Source organism: Apteryx rowi, unplaced genomic scaffold (assembly GCF_003343035.1).
Source record: "Apteryx rowi isolate R43461 unplaced genomic scaffold, aptRow1 scaffold_8, whole genome shotgun sequence".
In the NCBI taxonomy this organism is placed as follows: Eukaryota; Metazoa; Chordata; class Aves; order Apterygiformes; family Apterygidae; genus Apteryx; species Apteryx rowi.
The window spans coordinates 7,485,634-7,509,369 of record NW_020451093.1 but is presented as its reverse complement, the minus strand read 5'-3'; the positions used below and the strand labels follow the sequence as shown (position 1 = coordinate 7,509,369).

The 23,736-nt window shown below is 38.3% G+C and overlaps 1 protein-coding gene across 2 annotated transcripts; it reads right to left on the bottom strand.

Moving 5' to 3' along the window:
- Positions 1 to 532: 532 nt before the first annotated feature.
- LYPD6B (LY6/PLAUR domain containing 6B) lies at positions 533 to 20,082 on the bottom strand. Of its 2 annotated transcripts, XM_026089068.1 has the most exons (6): positions 20,008 to 20,082; positions 7,800 to 7,854; positions 6,349 to 6,499; positions 5,106 to 5,204; positions 3,553 to 3,683; positions 533 to 986 (listed from the first exon to the last, which is right to left on the bottom strand). In XM_026089068.1, exons 3-6 carry the CDS (start codon positions 6,461 to 6,463, stop codon positions 822 to 824), a joined length of 510 nt encoding a protein of 169 aa, XP_025944853.1. In that variant the 5' UTR covers positions 6,464 to 6,499; positions 7,800 to 7,854; positions 20,008 to 20,082; the 3' UTR covers positions 533 to 821. The 2 variants fall into 2 exon arrangements, with proteins under 2 accessions (XP_025944853.1, XP_025944854.1); XM_026089069.1 differs by lacking the exon at positions 7,800 to 7,854 and having other exon boundaries at positions 20,008 to 20,035.
- Positions 20,083 to 23,736: the final 3,654 nt, after the last annotated feature.

Sequence of the window (23,736 nt, the reverse complement as noted above, 5' to 3'; positions counted from 1 at the left end):
CATGGTATTACCAACACCTTAAATAATATCACAAGGACGAAGATTCAGGAGCTGAAGAGATGAGCAGCTGAGGTGGGACCCTATTACAAGCAAACTATCCTCTTGAGGGAGGGGGAAATAAGAATTCTGACCTAGGAACCCAAACAGGTAATGATCTTTAGACAGAAATTTTGCATAATTTTACATTATTTTATAATCTGAGGGTGAGACAATGTTTTACAAAAAAGAAAGATACAGTTTAAAAATTATTTTCTATTATTTTCAACAGATATGACAGCTCTGAACAAAACAGAAAAAACACCTCTCATATATGTACTCTATGAAAACCATACCTAAAGATAAGCTCAAATATACCTGTTGATCAAGACAAGACACTCCATGTTATTCATGCACAGTGAAAAATAGTTTAAAACCAGTTTTTATTAAGAAACCTGTTGGCACATGGTCCATCAAAAGTCCCCTTTCATCTCATGTGGTAAAGTGATTGTCTACAGATACTTCTTTTCTCTGTTCAAGAAACATGCCAAGCATATGTGAATTTTCACCATAAAACAGTGAACTATAGTAACTTAAAGTTCACTGTGCTGCCTAGTCACTAGTAGTTTCTTTTAAATACTGCAGGCCATTTGAAGTATTTTCACTAACATATCCAGGGACTTCATGATGTACACTTGTCTTCCCACTGTTTTCTTAAATTCTTATGTAATTTGAGAAGTAGCAGTGATTTCACCTTGCACATCCTGAAGCAATCTTCTTGCAGCTTCTTATGGGCCCACAGAAGGGCGAACCCTCTCGAGCAGACGTAATGGGAGGATGCTGCATCAGGACAACATAACCATCATGACGGACGCAAGCAATGCAGTGCTGACTGTCCGCCTGCTGCCATCTGACGTTTTCCGTGCGTGCAAAACGGCAAACACTGCATTTGTGTGATTGGTCGGTATTTCTACATTGCAAATCATACCTTCACAGCAAGAAACGCATTCCTGTTGAGAAAAAACAGATCATTGGACACAGACTAATTCAGCAGTGGCTTTTCGAGCTATATGTTATTTCAACTGATTGCAAAGGTTACAACTAAACAGACTAATCACTTCCACCTGGCAGCCCCTGACCCAAGTCAGCAGATGGGGCGTATCGGTTACAACACCTCTTCCAAAATCATGCACCACGGCGTTCTGACAGTAGCTCATCACCCAGTGTGGTCACTGGGCTTCAAAACTGGGACATGATGCAGCACATAATAGAAAATAGAGAAAGCTTTCCATGACTTTCCCCTTCTAACACATTAACTACAAACACATGTTTTAATGTTTTGAGTTTCAGCTTTTTAAACTAAAATATTCTGACTGTAAAACCTCTATTCCCATTTATTTTTCCCCTCAAGCTTTTGTATTCAGTGTAGCCTTGCCTGCTTAACTTCAGACCTCCTTTTTTTCCAGCTTTCTAGTGCCACAGAACCACCGACAAAGCTGATTTTCTGGAGGGACTCTAGAAGTGGTTTTCCTTACTTAATATTCCTTACTAGAAAAGCCAGGAAAATTCGAATTTTCACCTTAAACAATGGAAGAAAAGTTCTTATAAGATAAAATGCAGCAGAAGAAAAATGTTGCATCATCATTTCCTACCCTTAATCTATCAAAACCTGTTGAAATCAATGAAAGTCTGCTCAGATAACATACAGATCCTTTTATATTTAACATGTGTGTTGTCTGCTTCTTCTTGGGTATCTGAAATTTTTCATGTTAAAAATAATTCCAACCCAAAGATTTTAGGAAAACATTGGTATTTAAAAACTCTCTCAGTACTATGTAACATTGCAGAACCACTCTATACAATCTCTTTGCAAAAACATAACAAATTTAGACTGTATTAATCCCCAAAATATTTTAGCAGTATATTTTAAAACTACAAAAAGTCTTAAGTGGCTTAGGATAGAAAAAGTGACTTATGTGTATTTCCACAGTTGTGAAGAATTGTAGGAGAAAGATCAAAATATATCCATTTATCAAAATAGAATTTTTTGCATAACGTATTAGTTTCACAGAAATTCTCTCAAGGTAAGGACAGAACTTCTAGAAAAAGCTCAAGAGTTTTGCAAAGTGAATGGGAAGACAGTAGTACCTGGGAGACTGGCGATCAGAACCTCCCTTACAAAATGAGAGTGCCAGGTTACAGTCCTTACTCACAGAGTTCATCAGACAAACAATACAGAACCACTCCAAAAAGACTCATTGAGATCAACATTTACATGACTTCCTCACAGACCAGAGAAATGGCACCAGGGTGCTGCCTGCCTGCTAGCAGCACTGCCTTGTTGTTTTTTTCAAGAAACTTTCCAATTACATTGGTTTCATAGGTCTGTAAATTGAGACTTTAAAAAAAAAATTTCAGAAAGTTTTATGCTCCAGAAAACCACTTTTTACCTAGCTCTAGATTTTTGTCAACTAGTTCTTGTGAACTATAGTTTTCTTTTAGTATTTTATGATTTTCTGTTTGGAAATTATTCTCCTCTGATAAATGGCACAACGAATTTGGCTTCCATCTTTTACAGTTTATTTGGCATGGCTCTTTGTATCGTATACTTTCCTTTTAGCACAACACTTCTTTTTTGGCACTGCTACAGAATGAAACTGAGTATGTTCCAAGCCTCTTGCCAGTCTTACTCTTTTTTCATGACTTACCACTATGGAAATCAATTCTCCGATTAAGATAGCCAAGGACGGCTGCCTACAGCCACCAAATCCTTTTTGGAGCCAGACACACAAAAGGAAACTCCACTGTTCCTACAAGCAGGCTACCTGATTATGGAGGCAACCAATCTGCAGTGTGAATTCCAGTACTTCAGCAGGTAGGCCATCAGACAGTGGGCACATTTATTTTAAAGTTTTGAGCACTAACTAATCTTCCCAACTGTTAAGGAATTAGCTTTACTGCAGTGGACAATACTTTGATGGGATATGTTTGCTCATTAACCAGAACTTTTACATGGCAACCCAAGGCTGTATGTGCAAATCCCACCTGAGTGGGCAAGAGTCCTAGCTTTCTGTCTTGGAACAAACTCACTCAACTGAATGTCGCTCAACGGTGTGACCTTCATGGACAATTACAGGCTTGCTTCATGTACCGGGTAATGTTATCCAAGCTGTGTTATCCAGACATGACTGGAGTACTTCACTCCCCGACTGCGTGCCCAAGCGCTGACTGATGCAGCTGTAGCACCACAAGCGCCAGCAGCACTCGGAAGCCAAAGCTCATGCATCAGATAGATACACACTAGCAATGTCCCTGAACGTTCAGATGTTTCTTTGCAAGCTGCCATTATATCGTTGACTGTACCACAGCAATACAAATAGGAAAGCAGGAAGAAGGGGGTAGCCATGCTTCCATTGGAGAAATTTGATTTCTGTAGGTAATACTGGACAGTATCTCTTGGCACATCCTCTTCAGCTCAGCAGGCGTTCCAACCATATGAAAAACAAATACTGAAATGGAAAACCTCAACACTAATGTGTTTCTCTTATACAAATAATGCAAAATAATAATGCTTACTCTGTGACTACTTTCCCTGTGATGGTGACAGCCTACAAAATGGCATTCATCTCCAGTAGCACATTTTTTGGTGACTGATATACTCTTCCCATGGTCTGTGAAGAGATGAATGGTCAAACAGTACCGAGTACCTATGAAATAAATCAAAAAAGGTTTATTTTCATAAAATATGAGTTCTTTTACTGAGTTCAAAAATTTAACACAATTTAGCAAAATATTCTCATAAAAATATGATTTGTCCAGGCTGTATAATGCTATTTTCCAACTTGATCAAAATCCCATTCATTAAGTAATTAAGCAGGGGTGAAATCTTAGGCTTAATTGCCCCTTCAAACCACCAGAAAGACTGCTGACATTTAAACTACTTATTAGCACTATAATCTACACATCTTTCACTCTCTCCTTCTTTCTTTTTGGCACCACCTTCTTATTTTCTTCATTTCAGACATATTTCCTCATTCCTCTAGTTCATTTCTTCCCCTTTCCCACTGTTCTTACTTTGAATATCACTGCAAAGAAAAATGAGCAAACATATTTCTACCGCTTTCTATGTTCCCATCCTTCTCTCATAGAAGTATGGTCCATAGTCACTTTAAGTCTTGCTGCTCATAAGCAAGACTATAACCTAGATGGACTGTGGATGGATCCCTTGGGATGGCATCCAGGAGGAGGAGGGGAATAAGGGCAAGAAGGTGGTTCTTCAGTTTGTTAACATCTCCCTTAAAATTACTTGCCAGAAAGCACAAAGCAAACCTCTATCAACAACAATTATCTCAGTTCCTATGTTAACTCTGAAAGAGATACCAGGCTTTTTGGTAGATTAAACTTCATTAAGTTGAACTTTATGATGATCTGATGCAAAACTGAAGAATCAAATATTCCAAAAGAGCACAAGATCAGCAAAAGATTTCAGTCATGGAACCCTTCCTCAAGAGTGCAAATTTTCAGTCCTGTCCTAGTCTCAAAACAAGTTATTTATGGCATTGAGGGGAAATACAAACCAGTGTAACACTGGAATGTGAGCATAAGAACACTAGAAACTGAAGACAATCTCATAAAAACAGATTATGTTTCTTCACAAAAGCAAGTAAAATGTCTAGAAGATAGGGAAAATGTATATATTTACACAGCTGTAATGATACTTGTTAGAATAACTTCACTTACAGATACATAAAGAGACAACAAGAGTAGAAGTTAAATGTGAGAAGGAGTTGTGTTTCGATCGGTGCCTAAGTTCAGCTTCTATACTTTCTAGTTAGTGTGTGGATGTCACTAGAGGGCTTTTAAAGTTTTATACGTACAAATATATACCTATATCTGTGCATATATTTATATGAACATAAAAAAATTGCACTGTTGCTTTGCACACTGAAATGATCAGAATATTCACCCTCAGCAGAAATCATATGACTCACTATTGCTAATTATATAACTAAGGGCATCAATGTGTTGGTATGTTAATCCTATTCAGTTAGAGTTGTACAAGATGACTGAGTCAGGGACAAACAAGTATTAACTACCATAAAGAATCTCCTTAGTACAGACATACTTACTTTCAGGACACCATCTATCTTCAGCCCATCTGTTACAGTTGTAATTGTCCGCTGCATTATCACAGGTAAAGCACTTAAAACTGTTTGGAAATGGAGTGGCTTTAAAAGTATTAAAATATAGTAAGTTTGCAAATATAAAAAGTTCAAATATTCAAAATAATATTGTAGTGCTTGCACACACACACATACTTACAAAAACATATTACATACATGTACGTATTTTCAATGATACATCACCGTTAGATAAATAAAAGCTATGACATAAGTTTTGTAGAAAGCTTTTACATTTTAAACTATTTTTGCTATACCTGAACTTCAAAACATCTCCTCTTCTTTTCATTCTCTCACAACCCAAAACATTTATTTAAGTAGTGGTGGGAAAGAAAAGAAAGAGAGAACATCTTATACATATGTACATGATAATACATCCGCATGTATGTCTGTACCGTACACAAACACAATCTACATTCAAATGGCTTTTGATTCCTTTGATGAAACCACTACATCTTCAAAAACAGCTTCAGATCTTGATTGCCAACTTTAAAAAAGAAGTTACTGACAAAGGGATCAAGAAGCCTATTGTGAAAGCTTATTTACTTTATATGCATATATAAACGGTTTTAAGATGCACAGTCCCCTAGATGCACTTATATATCTATTATACCGAGCTGTCCTGACTGTTTTAATCATATAGCAAGAAAACCTTCTCCACTTCGATGAAGAAAGAAAATACTTCAGATGCTAGATAAGAGGCAAAAATATGATGCTATTAGTGACAACTGACTTCACAGGTCTCACAGGGTTTTTAATTACATTCAGTTTGAATTAATTGCATACAGCACACCTATTCTTTCCCCTACAAAAACCCCAGGAAGATAAAAGACAAAAACATCTGTTCTGTATTATTCATAAGAAATCCACTGCATAATTTGCTCTGTAGGAAGTCATTTCAGAGACAGAAAAGTACAATAAAAGCATTCAAAATGTGAAAACTAATGCACTGATGCACTCTTTAATTTAGCGATGCATGCAATTGTTTGTTTTCATTTAGTCAACTTATAAAATCTTAGAAATAAAATGAACCTCCAAGGGTTGAAAAGCAAAAGTTTTAAATTTTGTATCCTTTATGTTTGAAAAAGCTCTACTACAAACCCCTAAAACCAAAGGATTGAAACAACAGGGCAACTGAGTAAAATGTTAAGCTACAATTGCTTACACAAGAAAAACTTAACTGTCTACTTACGGTCTAATGGAGGTCTCACGTTATAAAAGTTGATGTTCTCAGACGAAACCCAATTCCCAGAAAGGATGAAGAACTGAAGAAAGGCTCCAACCACCATGCGATAGAGTAACAGCATGCTGAATATTACTGTACAGAAACAAAACTCTTCGGCCTAGGAAGGAAAGGGAATACATTATTAAGTGGGAACCACAGAGAACTGAGCATGTGGAACAATAAAGTTCCTATGAACTTCTGAAACCTGGAAAATTCAGTCCCTAGATCTACACTGATCTACTGCAAGCAAGCCTATCTCATTAACGATGAAGAACCATTCAAAGCTGAGCAGTTACTGCCTTCTGCTGGCCAAGATCCTGTACAAAGTAGCTAAATTTCCACAAATACTAAAATTAACATAATTTATTTAATCTATCTGTCCTTCTAAGCAATGCCAATCTTACAGATTTCTTATAAGCATTCCTGATAATCAACACTGAAACACAGCTCCTTTATTTCCTACCTGACACACAGACAGTCAGGATTACAATACCATTAAGTAAAAATGCAGACAAATGTCATTTTTAACACTGACAACCTAAAGAAACTTGAAACCAATTCCTTAACTGATATAGAACAATGTATGTCATGGACTTCAGATAAGCTACTATGTCATCTAAACCATAAGTGCACTTTTCAGTGGCTTGGCTTTAAAGATCATAAGTTAGATCTTTTTTTAAAAAGGTGCATACTAAGGAAATGCCAGAGAAGATGCCTGGTGACGATGCACACACTGTGGAGTACTCCAAAATAAAACATTCAGAGAGCTGAGAGAGATATTAGGGGCATACTTTTTGCATTTCTTTGGGGCCCTCTGTGCCCTTTGAAGTAAAGCTTTATAGGGAAGAACTAATCCATGAACTTTCTGGTCAGTTCTGATATTTAGATGTGCACACATACACACATGTATATGCAGTAAAAATGCAGTGATACAGGACCTAACTCTGATATTTTAAAAGTAGGATCTCATTAAATGACACTCCGCCCATGCAAATTCCCAGCAGCAGAAACAAGCTCCAGTGGAGAGCCACGTTCAAGCAGACACGTTACTTTGAGGTGCCACGTGAATTCACTTGGCATTCAGAAGTCTCTCTGCAGCCACCTGCACAGGGCTACGCAGATGAACGCTGTGTGTGCTTGGAAAGTTCTGAATACATCCAAACACTGAACTGAAAATGGTTTTCGCAAAACAAGGGTAGAGAAATCAGAGGATTTCCTTCTTTTTCCTCTTTTTCAATAAAGATAGAAAAAAATTATTTGAAAAACTTTTTTGCCAACAAACCAGTCAACAGAAAATTTAACTTCATGCATTGGAAGGTCAGCAATCCTAATCGGGATTTCTTTTCTAAATCATGCTTTTTTGAATGTATTTCAGTAGCTATTGAGAATGCCACAGCATACCTCTACTTACAGCATACCTGCAAGACTATTTTCTATAGATGTCCCAGATTTCTTCTGACTATAGTCCAGGATCTAAAGAAGGATTAAGAAAAAGAGTAAGGGGAAAACAAACAGCAACCAATCGTTATAATTCTGTCCTGAAGAAAATAATTAGCTCAAACAATGTATGTTCTTATTTATATTGAAAATAAAGATATAAAACCAACCACACTTCTAGCTTTCTAACAAAGGATCAAAAAAAGTACCAGAGCTATACGGTGTGGCTCTGCCCTTTTGAGTGCTGTCCTAATATCGATGTGCTGATTTCCCCCTTCCTGTGACACCCCAATTTCATAAAAGACAAATAACAGATGAAAACAAAAGCAGTGAGACTACTCAGTCCTCCCATAAGGACAAATTTACTTCTTTTGTAAGGGCAAAAACATTATTCAGGAAATGACCTGGGTGGGACCAGATTATACCAGATGAACATGTATTTCTCTCTCTGGACATGTTTATCAAAACTATTAACACATGCTATGATGAAAACAGAAGCACTCATCAGCAGCAAGGTATTCTAAAAGAGTGAAGACTATTATCAGCCTCCAGATTAGAGGTTAATACAAGGTATGAGCTAAACAGATTCCCCATAGTTCATTCCTTACTGAAACTGGAAAACAAAAATGTTGGTCTAGTCCCTAACACCCTTACAAAATCCATAGTAAATCTAAAATGTACTTACAGTTCTAATTAAGCATGAGTGTTTACATGGTAATATTCTGCAGCATCAAATACAGACTGTTTATAAATCACTTGACTTGTCTCAGCCTAACACATACACCTAAGATGCATTTCAAACGCGCTCTCAGTTTTAGTGTTTTTTTTAAATTTGTTGAGACGCACAAACCCATGTATCATGACCGGATGCTTTGCTGCTGACAAGCTGATCAATGCCATCCTCTATCACAGAGCTGTTGCACGGCCCCCAAAGTCTACTCATGATCCTTTAACATTTTCCGAGATGGATTAGCAGAATATGGCACTATCCACAATAGAAAAAAGGAAGGGAAAGAAAGGAAGACGCAGTGGAAGAAGAGGCAGATGATGAATGATCCAGTACTATTCAACTGAATTTCTCCTTCCTTTAGCCTTCTTAGCTTAACAGTTTATGTTAGAGACAACATCTCTTCCCTCAAGCTCCTTCTATTTTACACAAAGTTTAATTTACACAAAGTTTATTTTAAACTAGTGCCTTAAAGCTATACCCTTTATCCTCTGTATCTAAGATTCTTCAGATCAATTTTTGCTCACAGAATAACCTTTTATCCCAGTGTCAAGAGGTGAGAGAACTTCCAAGTGACAAGTTTCTTCTTTTCTTTGTGGACTATAATCCTGCATATTACCCCAGCTCACAGTTCTACTTTAAGACATTTTGGATCAGGTTTCAATGCTCTGCTCAAGGAAAGGAACCACCACACGGCACCAAAACTCTTTAGTCGCTTTATAATCCCCCCTTTTTTCATATGCAGAAGATGCAACCTCCCTGTCATTCTATTTAAACGCTGTCCTTTCCTATTCTTTCCCATAGGTATCTCCCGTCATCCTCTGTTGGACTCGAAACATGGGACAGCGAGATGTTTGGTCTGACTCAGCACAGCCATTCCTATAGTCGGCCCATTTTTCCCACTAGTTTGCAGAAGGGGATTAAGGCTATATTTAATAAAGAACTGTACTGTACAGAGTCCTGTTTTCCCACCTCCCTCCGCCCAACCATTTCACTGAGAGGGAGACAGCCGACAGAGCCCGGCATAGCCATTAGCGCAGCACTAAAATAAGCCTGCTCCAAAGCTAATGCTACCTGTGCCAGGATAAACCGGCCACCAAGCCCCGGGAGAGAGTGACAAAGTTTCTGCTACCATCTCACTCTCTGCATCCTTTGCGAGGACAGCAATAAATGTCTGTATATACAGAATTAGTATTTTGCTCAAAAATAAGAATAGCTACATATTTGATCTTATTATAAACAAAACAAGACAAAAAGGGATCTGCAGATGCTGATGCCATGTGGAGTTAAAAATATAGCAACTCCTATACAATAAAAGTAATTCCTCTGATGGAAGGTGGGACCAGTTTTCAGAGGCACACGTTCTTGCTGCTAATTTGCTTGCTCTTGTCTCTCTTGAAAATCAGGGATAAAAGTTTCCATTCACTCCAATAGGAGTATTAGGCCCTTAATGCCCGCAGGCTGCTATGAGCCTTTTGGCCACACTATGAGAAAAGTCTTTTTTGTACTTCTAATGCCAACATCCTTCTTTACGGTTCCCTTGCAAAATAGCTCTATTTATGTTCTTTGAATACCACAAGAAAGTTACTTTTAACCTGTCAAGCCAGTTTCAATCAAATGGTTGCAAATTTCAGTGCATCTGAGGCAGGTCAATGGCAGTTAGTTCTTTTATATTTACTCTGTAGGAAGATGCGATATTGAATCATTTCAATGCACAATAGTTGCAAAGTTTATTTCCTTAACACATATTTGCTGTAATTTGTACAAGAGGTTGAGAAAAATTTGCCTTTATGGGGAGATTGGTCTGTAACTTGATCTGATGCACCTGGAGCGCAAATAAAAGCACAGTTACACTTGCGCCAGCTTTCTGCCAACTCCAGCTCTCTCCTGCTCCCCTCCCCCAAGTTCCTATTGCTCTCCCCAGAGCAGCTCAGGCCAAATGGAAAATTTTAGAGAATATAAATACAGAAAGGTAGTCCTCAGCTGGTGTGTAGCAGTCAATCGACCTCACAGTTTGCTGTCGTCAAAGGCGGCCTTGTTTATTAACAAGGCTGATAAATAATGAATGCTGTTTGACACAGTCTCACTTGCACAGCTGCACCAGAAGTCATTTTCAAATAGAATGGCAAAATGCTGAAACAGCAAAAAACTGGCTTTCATATCTTACCCAAAATCTTTAAAATGCATATTTTCTTCATAGTTTCTTACCTCAGTTGTGTTTTCATAAAAAAGTTATCCAGTAGCATGAAAAAACCATCTAATTACGAACAATTAGGAACTCTCATTAGTGAAAGAAAAACCTGTCACGATACGGTAGATTGCCTTCCCGCAAACAAGAGAAAACCTGGGGTCAGAGCTTTCACGGGGCGAGGGAGGAAGACGCAAGAGGGAAGGACTGTTAGGTACGCTGTGTAAGTAACTCGGAGCAAAGACACGTTGCGAGAAAGTCTTGAGGAAGATAACGACTGAAACAATATATTCCAGAAGGCTTTAAAGTTTCTTTTGCAGTGTGTAAGTGGAGAGAGGGAAGCAGTGTGCTCGATTTCTGATTTTAATAAAATTCAAGTCTGTCTGCGTTGTTTTTCCTGACAGATTCCGTGGAGGATTAGCAGATTTAACATCAGATAAGGAATGCAAATGAAACTTCCTCCTGTCATTTAGTAAGCAATTTTCAGGTGCTATTAGATAATTGCAAATGCTTACATTAAGCTTATTAAATACCTCTTCAGGTCATAAGAGTCAGAAATTCATAGGGGAAAAGTATGTATGTTAAGGGCAGAAAAAGCTATAACCAATACCTGACACTCCTCAGGTATTGCCTACAACAAATCAGAAAGGCGCTTTGACATACCTAACACAAGGGAAGCAGCCCTTTGGCTTCCCCATTTCCCCATTTCTAGACAAACGTTGCCATTCTCATGTTTTTCTCTAGAGACTGTTTAATTTGATCTGCAAGTCACAATTCATCCCACTTCAAAACTCAGAGAGTGAATAAATGGACAGAAAGGAGTAAGAGAAAACCTTTTCTCTTCCTTTTTCTTGGGAAATAGGTAAAGTACACTTATAATTGAAGAGGAAATGTTTTGAAGGATTAAAAATAACAAGCACTATTACAGATCTGTCCAAAAAATAAAACTATTTCTTATACAAGCTCTATCTTTTACCTACTAAATTACAATTTCTGGTTTCTGTTCTGATTTTTTCCCCAATGACAGGTTAGCATTAGTACAGTGTAACATAGGAAAACAGTTTTTACATTACACTGACACATCTGCAAGTAGTAAAACTGACTAATAAAATTTAAACTATCAATATTATTTTTAAACAGATTTCTTAATCTTCACCCATGTTACACTTAACCATGCCTGGAATTAAATTTGGTGGTAATTGCAAGAAATTATAGGGTTCTTTATCTAAGAAAGTCTTATAAAAATAAAACACGTAGACATCTGGTAATGACACCACCATTTAGCTTGGGGTATTATGCTGGCATGGGAAGTCATGAAGCAAACCGACTGCAAGAGACACGTAGGTGTCTGAATACTGACTATCCAATACATACAACCGCAACAATTTTTGAAAGAATTAATGTATGAGTAATGTGATAAATCTGAAAAGTCCCATTAAAGTGAATTATTTGCAAGGATAAAGCATGTATTTGTTTAAGCTCGCACAAAAGAAGATCCATGGAATGAAAATTGCATTACACGATGATACATCTCATCCCTTTTATAGTCAAAACTGCATCACAAAGACCAGTCTCGAGCACTGTAATTTATTTTTACCTTCAAAATCCCTGATCATCTTTGAAAATTTATTCTGAAAGAGTCATTTATTAATGAGAGATAAGTTTCCTATTCCCTTCTGCAAGTATAGAATTTCCTCCAAGAATTGCACTCTGTCAAAGCTATGGATGAACAAAAGATTTACACTTAAGTTTGTAACAACTTCTATATATCACATATGTAATGGTTTAAATCTCTCCCCCTATCTCTGCAAGACTGGAAATAGGAACTCATGAGAAAAGAGAGCATAGGAATAAGCAGCCTTTTTTCTTTCCTTGCTGAAAAATCAGATGAAAGGATTTATCTGCACTTCTTTTAAAACTGCTTCCACCTTTTTTATATATATATATAATTTCCTACCTACAACAATATACTTCTGCATGTCATTCCCATAACTTGACAAACTTAAAATTGACAAAACTTAAAATATTAACAAGATTATGCTTTTCTCAGTTATCTCATTTATCCATTTTAATAAGACTGGCACTACAGGAGTCCAAAGTATTAATAAATACTAAAGCTGACTTAACATTTTAGGCTTTTTGATGACTTCTTACCTCAAAGTACTTCTGTAAAAATCAGTTTAAAATACTAACTTTACAGAATATTTTGTTAAATACCTCAGTGTATCACAAACATTATTAACTAGTCAGTCCTCAGTACCTATGGTGAGATAGATGGCAAACAAACCCACCGCTCTGTACACGCACTATCGGGACCCCAGTTTACTGATTAGCAGTGTAAAGGAACATTAATCATAGTGTCACTGATTACACTTCTCTCTTTTTTTTTTTCTTTTTGCACAAAAACCTCTTCCACATTACTCTTCCACATTTCTAAGGCAGATACTTTCAGTCACTGAAAACTGACCAAGTATCTGAATAACTCCCAGTACTCTGCCTTGCCCTACAAAGGTTATAAGCATCTCAAGCAAACAGTCTTGCAGATGTAGTTCTCAGCTCAAATCATACATTTCCCCCTGGTTTTCTCTTTGAAGTTTCAGATTACTGCAGGCCTGAAGCAATGGATACTTCAAATATCACTTTTTAAATTACAGATGAAGATTTTTCTGTTTGAGGAACGAATGCAGAAAAGATAATGATGATCCCATTTCCAAGAAGGGGTTTTCTGTTTGCAGTACTCTTGTTTCTGCAACTCCTTCTACCCAAATATTCACTCTTATTATTTGCCACCACCTCTGGCCTATTCATCATTGTCAGGGATAGACTTTTTTTTCATAACATTTTTCCATAATATTTTTCAGTACAGAGTCACTACCCCTTTTTAAAGTTCGCAGTGAAGCAGTGCAGAGGACAGGGAGCCCTGTGCTTCCACGGGCAGGCTCACGTGTCGGGAGAGCGTCAGGCTAGTCCCTCCACTCCTCGCAGCTTTAGCTCCTGCTTAGCTCCCTGTCACTTTCTGAATTCAATAACAGCACTAAATATAAACGAACCATTTGGAACGGTCGCATCCTTAGCTTGGTAGCATATTACTACTGGAAGGAAAGAGGTGACAAGTCTATTGCCTGTAGAAATCCAACATCAACACCTGTTTTATTACCAAAAGGGCACGATCCGTGCACACAGCAGACGACACTGCAACTGTGCGTGTGATTCATGGTCTTTGCTCTGAAGAATTTAACCAGACGTCTTGGCTTTGTCTAGGACAAGTTCTCCTTTTCCCCAACACACATCCCCCATTTCTCAGCTGCTTCATTTTTTCCCTCTGTCTTTACCGTGATGCTCTCAAGGCAGCGAAATTTTCTCACTTCCTAGAGGAAGCACCTAAGGATTCAAGCTTGCTCTGCTTCCCCCTCATAAACTAGAAACAACTGAGCCAAACTAGACAGTTCCTCGTCTAGAGACCTACAAAAAGTGGCTCTGGTATTAATGGAAAAGCCTTCCTACTAGGGGTGCTCAGAGTAAGATTACTGTTTCGTTTGCAATATTTGTTTGAATGTTAATAACTCGCTTTCACTGTCCACCTTTGAGGAAAAAGCTTTTCCTTCTTTGAAGATTGAGGCGTCATGAGAACTCTGCCATAGAGGAAGAGAAAATTGAGAAATCTACAACTTCACTTAACTTTGGATTCTTGGAGGGTATTGAGACTCCCATAACTGAGGCATAAAAAAGCAGGATCATGTCTCCCATCTCCAAGTTTCTCAACAACAAATGCAGCTACTACAAGTCATTAAGAGGAAAAAAAGTTTAAAGTTTTGTTTTTTTTTTTTAGAGTCATTATGACTATTTAAGCCTTAGTCAGGTTATATATTCTGAAAACTTGGCAGCTTCAAATTGTGAGGACCTTTCTTCAGGTATAATTTACAAGTTCACTGAATTCCCTTATGAATTATTTTCCAAATAAAGATTCAAAACTGTAGATCATGCTATTTTTACTCCTCATAACATGGGCTTTGGACTTACTCTGGACCTAGCTTTGAGCTGAACTTCATTTTTTTGTGAACACCTAAGTCAAAATTGTATAATACAGCTGCCTACAGGAAAACAATATAAATAAGTGCAGAAAGGCAGAATGTATTACTTATCACCTTAACAGATAGAGTTTTATAAATTGCTATTCCAGTCACCTTGAGTTTTGGCAAATAAAACAGCCTGAATGATCCATCAATTACTTATTATCCTTTCTGCCATTTACTTTTAAATGAAACCAACCAAAATTCTTGCCAAAAAATGCAGCCCCAGCCTTGGTAAGTTTTATAATTAATTTAAGGGACTGAACAGTTATGCAGTACCATGCCAGCTCTCCCTGGTATTCTCCAAGCACAGTACGGCTGTGCTTCCACCCTCACATCTCTGAAGTCCTGCTCGCTGAGAATAAATTATCTTTAGCTTCTGAATGTTCCTATGGAGCAAGGACAGGCTTGTACTTCTGAAAGTCCAATGCTTGATAAAGTCTCACTGCTTATTCCTTTATTTCAAGTCAATGCAATAAAAACAAAAAACGGGAAGTAATTTATAATCTGACCTAAAAGATAGTTTTCATCCAATTAAAAGAGCAATAGGAAGAGATAGAGTACACATTCTAGCTCTGCATCTATCTGCCCTAAAGACGACAAAATATTCTTGAATTTAATAAACTGAAAGTACAGTAACAAGCACATTAACAATGCCTCTGTGTGGTGAGAATTATTTACTATATATACTGCCTGTAACACACAGGACTAAATTCAGCAAATTGAAACCAGCAATTTTTACCGTTTCATTCATCTCCTGTTTACAAACCAAGAGCAATATGAAACAGGAAAGCACTACCAGTAGAAAAAAAAATTCCTAGATTACTAAAAACAATAAATCCCTGACAGCTAAGGCAACCCTGAATAAAAATGTAAAAGTATTGTATTTTAGAAGTGAACGAGGTTTCTGGTTCTCAAATCCCACCTGTGGCTTTGCAGCGCAATTCCTTCAGATATTTATGAACCGATAGGGGTGGACTAATCACAAAGTCAAGAGCCAGATGCTCTGTCTGCCTTTTCCTGTTTCAGATCCTCCCCTGCATTCCCACACAACCTGGTAACTCTCCCTTTCAGATAGGGGCAGACACCCAACACTGCATCCATTGGAGAAAACTAACTTCTTTGACTAGAGATAAAGTTTACCAGCTAGAACACATATAAAATACTATGTGCAAACCATGCAACATATGCACACTGGGTTTCAAAACAGGCGCACGATTCAACATAAAGGGCAAATAAATAATTTATTGTAGCCGTTTCTCTTTATTATGCTTCTTACAAACTATAGACCAGTTCCAAAAACTATCAGATGCCATTTGAGTAAGCTATCCCTATAAATGAACACAGATGAAAACTTACCTCGCTACTATTCCCCTCCAAACAGAAGGCAATTCACTAGGGGAAAGAAGAAATCTTATTCCTTTTGTGTCTGGAAGCTTGCTTTCTAACTCACAATCAAAAGTACCATGTGCTTTTTTATAAGGATACTCAGAGTCTTGCAGAAATTATTTGTATAACCTTGGGTGTATTTCAGGCACATATGTCATCATCAAATTAGTGAGAGAATAAACTAGACATAAAGACACAAGATAAAATATTACTAGTAAGGAAAAAACCCCACTAGTAAGAAAAATAATGCAATCCGTCGTGACAAAAAGTATTCCATACTTTTATTAAACTCCTCAGTTTTACACTCTTTCACCAGGCTATACAAATTTTCCTCAGCACTTGCAATCATTATATGGAAAGTACAAAAAGAAGGAGCATAAAGAAACATAGATACTAGGCCATTTCATTTTGTAGGATTTTATAGGATTTTGGTTGGTTTAATTATTGTCTCTTTGGATTGACAATGCAAAAGTATTTCAACTTGTCTTTCAGTACTTTCTCCTAATGGATGAGTGCAAGAGATTTTTCACTTCATTTTCTCCTGCTAGATAAGACGTTTTTTAACATTTTTCCTGTCAGGCTTCTTTGTAAACAAGGAAATGTTTACAAAGCTATATCCACTGTGAAACGGTTGTGAACTTTTTTTTTTGAAGCAGGAGTTATGACGCTCTCCTCTTTTCTCCAGAACTTCCCCATAATGAGATGTTTTAGGAAAGAACAAAAGAACGTATCAGCTTACAGTGGTAATTCCTCCTGTACGTACTCCTCCTTTCAGACAATCTGCAACTCGGGGACCTCCTAGGGCAGAGACAGTAACAGATTTCTTGATGTTCAATTGCCTTGACGGACTGTCCACGGATTAATCTAGTTACTTTATGAACCCATCTAGAATTTGGTCACCACAACATCCTGTGGTAATAAATTGCAAAATACATCTCTGTACCTTTTGAAAAAGTACTTCCTTTTGTTTGTTTTAGACCAGCTGTCTGTCTTTCATTTTATGGCATCTAGTCCTTGCACTGTGAGAAACATGAATAACTTTCCCTACTTCCTTTAACCACCTTTTTCATGATTTCATGGACCTCTGCCATATTCCCTGATTCAGTTGTCTCCTTCTCCTAGCTGAAAAGCATAAGCCTATTTCATAGGAAGTTGAAGATCTCTGTTTATCTTTATTATCCTCTGCAGTTTTTGGTTCATAGTATATATTCTGAAATCAAGGGAGAAGCAAGATCTGCCCTAAACAAAGCCTGGGTACATTATAGGGATATATATGAGTATGCACACGTTTTGTGCTCTACACTCCAACCAGATCACACTTATCTAAATTGAAAATTTTTTTTTTCTTTACTGCTTATACTAAATTTCCATTTTTTCTACATGCATTTTCACCTGCGGTGTTATATAACATAGGCCACACAACACATCAGTTATCCATAGTTTAGAAACATATCTTCTAGAGGTTAAATGACTTTGAGAGACTTGCCCAAGTTGCTCAGTACTTGATTAAGTCCTACTTGCTCAACCAGCAATTCCTCAGAATGTGTCCTCTGAACATCAGCAGGGGAATAAAGAGTTTCAGAGTGAAACTCAGTTTATGATTTTCACTCTTTTCTGATACTTCTAACATGATGCTTGCATGGATTATGTAGAAGTTGATGCAAACAGAAAATCAATTACCTACTTCAAGGTTTTACAGGTGTCTGTAAACAAAATAAGAACATAATTGAAACATTTTCAAACTCAGATCTTCTATTCCAAGTGTCAGCCTGGAGCAAAAAGTTTTATGGCTGAGCTACAACACTAAATCCCCAAAGCACAGAAAGGTTCAAAAAGAATATCCTTTCACATCCTATTACTACACTGAAAAATACAGGTTAGCAGAAAATGTTTACACATGCAGACAGAAAGAGGGAAAAGAAAGATAGGAAAAGCAGGATGGGCTGAAGCAATAAACGTTATTAGACAATGAAAAATATGGACAGAAGAGCCAGGACAAGTTAAGTTACTGAGAAAATATTAAGTGAGCTGAATCAGCAAATTTTAGCTTTAAATGTAAGCTGAAGAATTGTATGGAACCAAATTACACAGCAAGTGGCAAGCTATCCCTTCCATGCCACCATGCAAATGCATAGGAAGCAATTAACTTTATTACAGGAAAAAAAGAAGTTCAACAGTCTTTTGAAATAAGAGAACTTTCCTGCTGCAATTTTCCGTTCTCACTTATCTGCCATGAATGGGCTTGAGTGACTGAAATGCCGCAGCAGGGGAAAGGAAGAGAGAGACAGCCTGAGCAGCACCCCTAAGAGCAGCTCTCGGAGCGGTGCCAGGGAGCCACCTGGGCGGTGTGCCGTGCAGCCCGCTGCCCCGCGGAGGCCTCCGTGGCACCTCCCGGGCTTCTCTCTGCCCGACAGCGCTCGCACCAACTGCTTTCCAGCCAGATGCCATCCGGGCCTGAGATCCGGTGGTGGCCAAACTGGCCACCTATACCTGGGAGCTGGCATAAATCTCCAGATCGCGCAGTTTAAGCATGCTGACTGAAGACAAACAGCAACGCTTGCATATGTTTTCCACGCTGGCAGAGAGATTCAGGTCCCGCAATCTCATTTCTCTTCTTTCCACATGTTCTAATTCCTGATCGGTTCTTAGCTGACGCTTTAACCGTGTATTATTAGCAAAAAGGGATGCCACATCATCAAAAGGTTCTCAGACGTATGACTGTTTTCGGGAAGTATCTTTATACGTTACCAGAGAAACCTAACAACATAGGCAAAGTACTGGCTGCACCAAGAGAAGGGAACACAGGGACGTGTCTCTAACAACCGTCACTGCCTGAAGGACGGAAACGTCACAACATGCACCTGGTCACTACGACTGACGGAACAGAATTTCTTCTTTTAAAGTAGTTAATGTTATATTGGTAGATGCAGTCATACATCCTATACAAGTATCAGAAGGCAACTTAATACACAACAGCACACGTGATATGCCTGTACAACAGATATAAATCTGTAACTTAACTAATATGATCTTAATAAAATTTAAATAGGCCATATGGTCATACCAACTGATTAGAGTCTATAAAAGGTGTTTGTTAAAATAAATCAGCAGCTGACAAACTGTTGAGCAGAAAGATGCTGAGAGGCAAAAAAACTGTATAAAAGACAACGCAGGTTAGCAGAAGAGAGAAAGAAAGAGTAAAAGCTTTGAACATGGACCAAGATAAAGCACACCACAAAAGGAGATACTACTTTCCTCTTCCCTTGTCTCCCTCCCTCCATTTTCTCCCCCAAACCCTTGGTTTCTTAAGCACTGGCCACCCAATCAAAGAAACAAGCAGGGCAATCATTTGGATAATTATGCTATCTAGTTACGAGATCTCCCCACCTATTCCTTCTGTCAATAGATATTTATCACAAGTGTACGTCTGTTGAAGTTCGGAGGGCTTGACTCCCCAAGGTTATTTTCAAGGGGACAGAGCAGCCACAGCATGCAGCTCGTGGGATCATCAGCCTGCCAGCACACAAAGCTGCCCAGCAGAGCTCAAGCACTTCCCTCGTCTGCGGCAGGATAATATAGTACAGAAAAAGAGAGATCTAGTTCCTCTATCATCCAATTCCTACAACCCAGAAACAACAAGCAGTTGTATTAAGCTTTGGGGATACCTGTAGCCGGATTTCTACAGTGACTTTTTTTCCAACCCCCCCCGCCACCAAAATATCAAGAAGTATACTGAAATTTGAAATGCAAAACAAGATTAAAGGTTAAATGCAAAGAAAACTTTTCATTCAGAAAACACTTAAATGATGAATGACCTTCAAATCCTCCCAGTCCCAGGGAAGACTGCTGATCCACCCCGATCTTCTGATACACAAAAGGCTGCAGAAGAGGCTCTAACTCAAATGCCTAAGAGCATTATGCTAATTTGCAACTATTATCTATATGTCACTTCCTGCACTTGCCACACCACTGTGAATTACCTCCTTGATGTTTCATAGTTTTAATTCTAGCAATGCACCACCCCACGCCCTTCATCCTGTAATTCTACCACAAGAAATGTGTATGTCTGTGCCTGACCTTTAATTTGTACTATTTCTTTACAGCCTTGAAGAGTGGATTGAAGGTTTGAAATACAGTTCGATGACATCAAGCATGTAGGTAGGAAAACACTTGCAACAGATCTAACCACACACACACATACACACCTCAGCGCACCTGCCTGGGGACAGAACTAAACACGTTTCCTCCACTAGACAGGTCTCTGACTCCTGCTATAAGGGACATCTGGTAGCTGCTGTTCTCATCACAGGTACAAGGATGTGGCAATACCTTCACACTGCCTATTTATCATGGAAATTACATGCTTCTACCATGTCTTACGCAGAAGTGTAATAGCAAGTCACAAAATAAACTACTCCCTTAAAAACAAGAAAGCAGCAATAATTTCCCCCTAGTAAGCAAAGTAACAACTCCACATGCATCCCCCAGTCTTCCAGGTCAAAGGCAAAGGTAAAACTTGAAACCTATTCAAGGTTTTTTGCTCATCTATCAGACCTAGAATAAAGTCCTTAAAAAAAAAAAAAAATCCTAATTTGAACACTCATTAGTCCACTGAGTTTTCCAAAGAACTCAAAACCCAGTCAGCCAGTTGCATGACACCAAACAGCTGTCATAAACCATAGTGGGTAACATTTTCAGTCAAAAAAGAAACTCTTTAGTCTAAAAGAGAATACAAAAGATTCTAAATTTTCCACATGGGGTAAAGTGTGAGGAAAAAAAAAATTTTGTAATGCATATTCTGCCCTATACAGCATTCTAAGTATCCTTTTATTCCTACAAAAGGATTTCTCATTGAACACAGTGGAGCGATGCTATAACAGGGGCAAAATTCCTCCAGCTCTTATCTGACACTGCGTAAACACTATAAACTGCCATGGAAAGATAAAGTTCTCCATCAGCTGATGGTTGTTACTGTTAGCCAAAATGGGGTCAAAAGTTAACTCACCCAGTTTATGCATGAGGTTTTTATAGCTTAAGCCCCTTAAGAATGAAGCCATATTACTATTCGTTTGGAGAAAAAAAAATGTTGTGCACGTAAGAGTCAATCGATCAAAGTCAAGAGACAAGGTAATGTAAAGGGCCGGTTAAGCTGAACCAAGAAAAGCTTACTCAAAGCTGGGTAATCAATAACTAGAGACAAGAAAATTAATGAACTGCTGTACCATCCTCTCCAGAATTGATTCCAAAAACAGAGATCTGAAATTATCTGGATCCGGAATTATTATTAAAAGTTATTTATAATAAGAGCTAAGAACCCTCAAAAATCAATTAACTGGACTTATAGCAGTATATGAAGCAAGGAAGAATGACCATATTATTACTAGCCAAAGACTTGGAAGATGCAGGCCTAATTTCCCGTCCACTACAAACTTCTAGCATCTAAGGCAAGTTACTAGCCTTTTCCTTTTTCCATCCTAAAAAAAGGATGATAACTGCATACCTTAAAAATATTTGATCTTATACTAATCCTTTACAGACAGACTTGTTGCATACTTATAGACACGACTTCAATTTTACTCTGAATAATCACAAAGGAAGCAAGGTTGTTGAAACCCACAGCCAAACAGTAAACATCAGGCCCTATTTCAAGATCTACTACACAGCTTAGTGCGATCATTTCTATTCCTTAAAGGACAGAACTGACCAGCTCTGATGCATACTGCAGAAAAGGAAAAAGGATTAAGCTGTCCACAGTTTACATACAGAAAAATTACGTACTAAGGTGTCTTCCTACAGAACAGAAGCAAAAGTATCCAGCTGGTGATCGCAGGGACCCAGATTTACAAGCAGATATGCCCTTCAATCTAGTGATGGCTGCTTGCCTTTAATAGCCAGAGTTCAGTGCTGGTAGAAAACTGAATCAAAGCTGGTATCAGTCTCTTTCTCCATTCGCCTTCTGAGCTGCTCTAATATATAAAAGGCTTTAAAACCTAAGTGGGGCCTCCACAGGCTTGCCTCAGCTGTAACATGCTGAGGGCATCCTACAACCTCAGCAAACGGAGTCAGAGGAGGCCGAAATGCTCACTGTACACTTTCATGCACATTCAAACATATACCCATGTTCACACATAGATTTAAGGTAGACTGCTCATACTAGCAATCTGGCTTCCATCTCGCAGCTCAGAAACTAGGCGAGTTAGTCTCTCACCTGCGCTTTACCCTGGTGACACACAGAGAAGAGCAGGGACGCAGGCAATGCCGCTGACAGGAGCATCTCGTGGTCCCCGCCTGATGTGTTCGATAACCCTCCAGAAATCTCTGCCCCTGGAAGCTCTCCAGAAATAGGAGAGCTATGACAGACATGCCAGAAGGCTGGCCTCTCTTCAAAGGCTTGAAAGTGTGGGGTGGGGAAAAGAGGGGTGGAGAGAGAAAAAGTAATCCCAACTTAATTATAAATATAGCTCAAGAATCTCATCCACGTGAAAGCTCTCCTGCTTTATACCATGAATACCTCCAGGGCTCAGAAAGTTGCCTTGAACAGAAAACACTCAGAATAATTCTCTTGTGAGTGGCACTTAAGTGGCTGTACATGCGAAGAGGACAAGGGAATGCTTCCTAGGAAGTGCTCCTTCACCAGACAGGCAGAATCATTAGTTATTTTGCTCCACGTCAGAGGGCTGCAGTCCATACTGACATACTGGTCTATCCCACTGGCAATCTTAGCAAACGAGGAGTAAATGACACATAAAGCACTTTGCTACTGTGCTGTCCCAATGTCCAAAAGCTTTCCCCTTCTTATGCGACTCTGAAATCAAGCCACCTGTGCTTCTTGGTGTCATTCCTCTCTTTCCCATGTTCTCCTTACCCTCTCTCACAGTCAGGTGCTATTATTTTCAGGTTCAGCCCTCTTAACCACTCTAGGGAACGGGTGAGAGGAAGAAGCAGCAGTCAGAGCTGGAAGAGAAAGAAGACTTGAGATGATGCTCCAGAAAGTACAAATCACAGCAGCCTTAGAAGTTTCATCCAGCTGGAACGACTCTGTGCATACTCTGAGAGCTCACTCCACTTATTAAACAGAAAATATTTTTTAAAATGTATTATTCCATTCATCTTAAAAATATATATATATCTCAAAATCGGAGATTAGTTGAAGCTTCTCATTCTTCAGACAAAAATGCTGTTTCCAACAAAAGACCAGCCAGTGGACTTTCACTATGAATAAAAGTGATTTATTATACAGACCTAACTACATAGGCTAGGCTTTATGCTTTGAGAATCATTTAGCTCTAGGTTTTAGATTTATATTACGTATAAATTATGATTTCCTTAAGTATCAGTATAGTTAATATAGACTCAGTACAGACATTGATATACCAGAAAAAAAAACAAACAGTTTTTGTCATTATGGTTTATTTCACACCGAGAATTGTTATAAACTACACTAAGAACAGTTCTGCAAGTACAAAGCCAAAGATTAACTATGATTTAACAGCAAATGAACCCAAGAGAAAGCTTTATTAGAAAAAAAAATATCTTGAATCAAA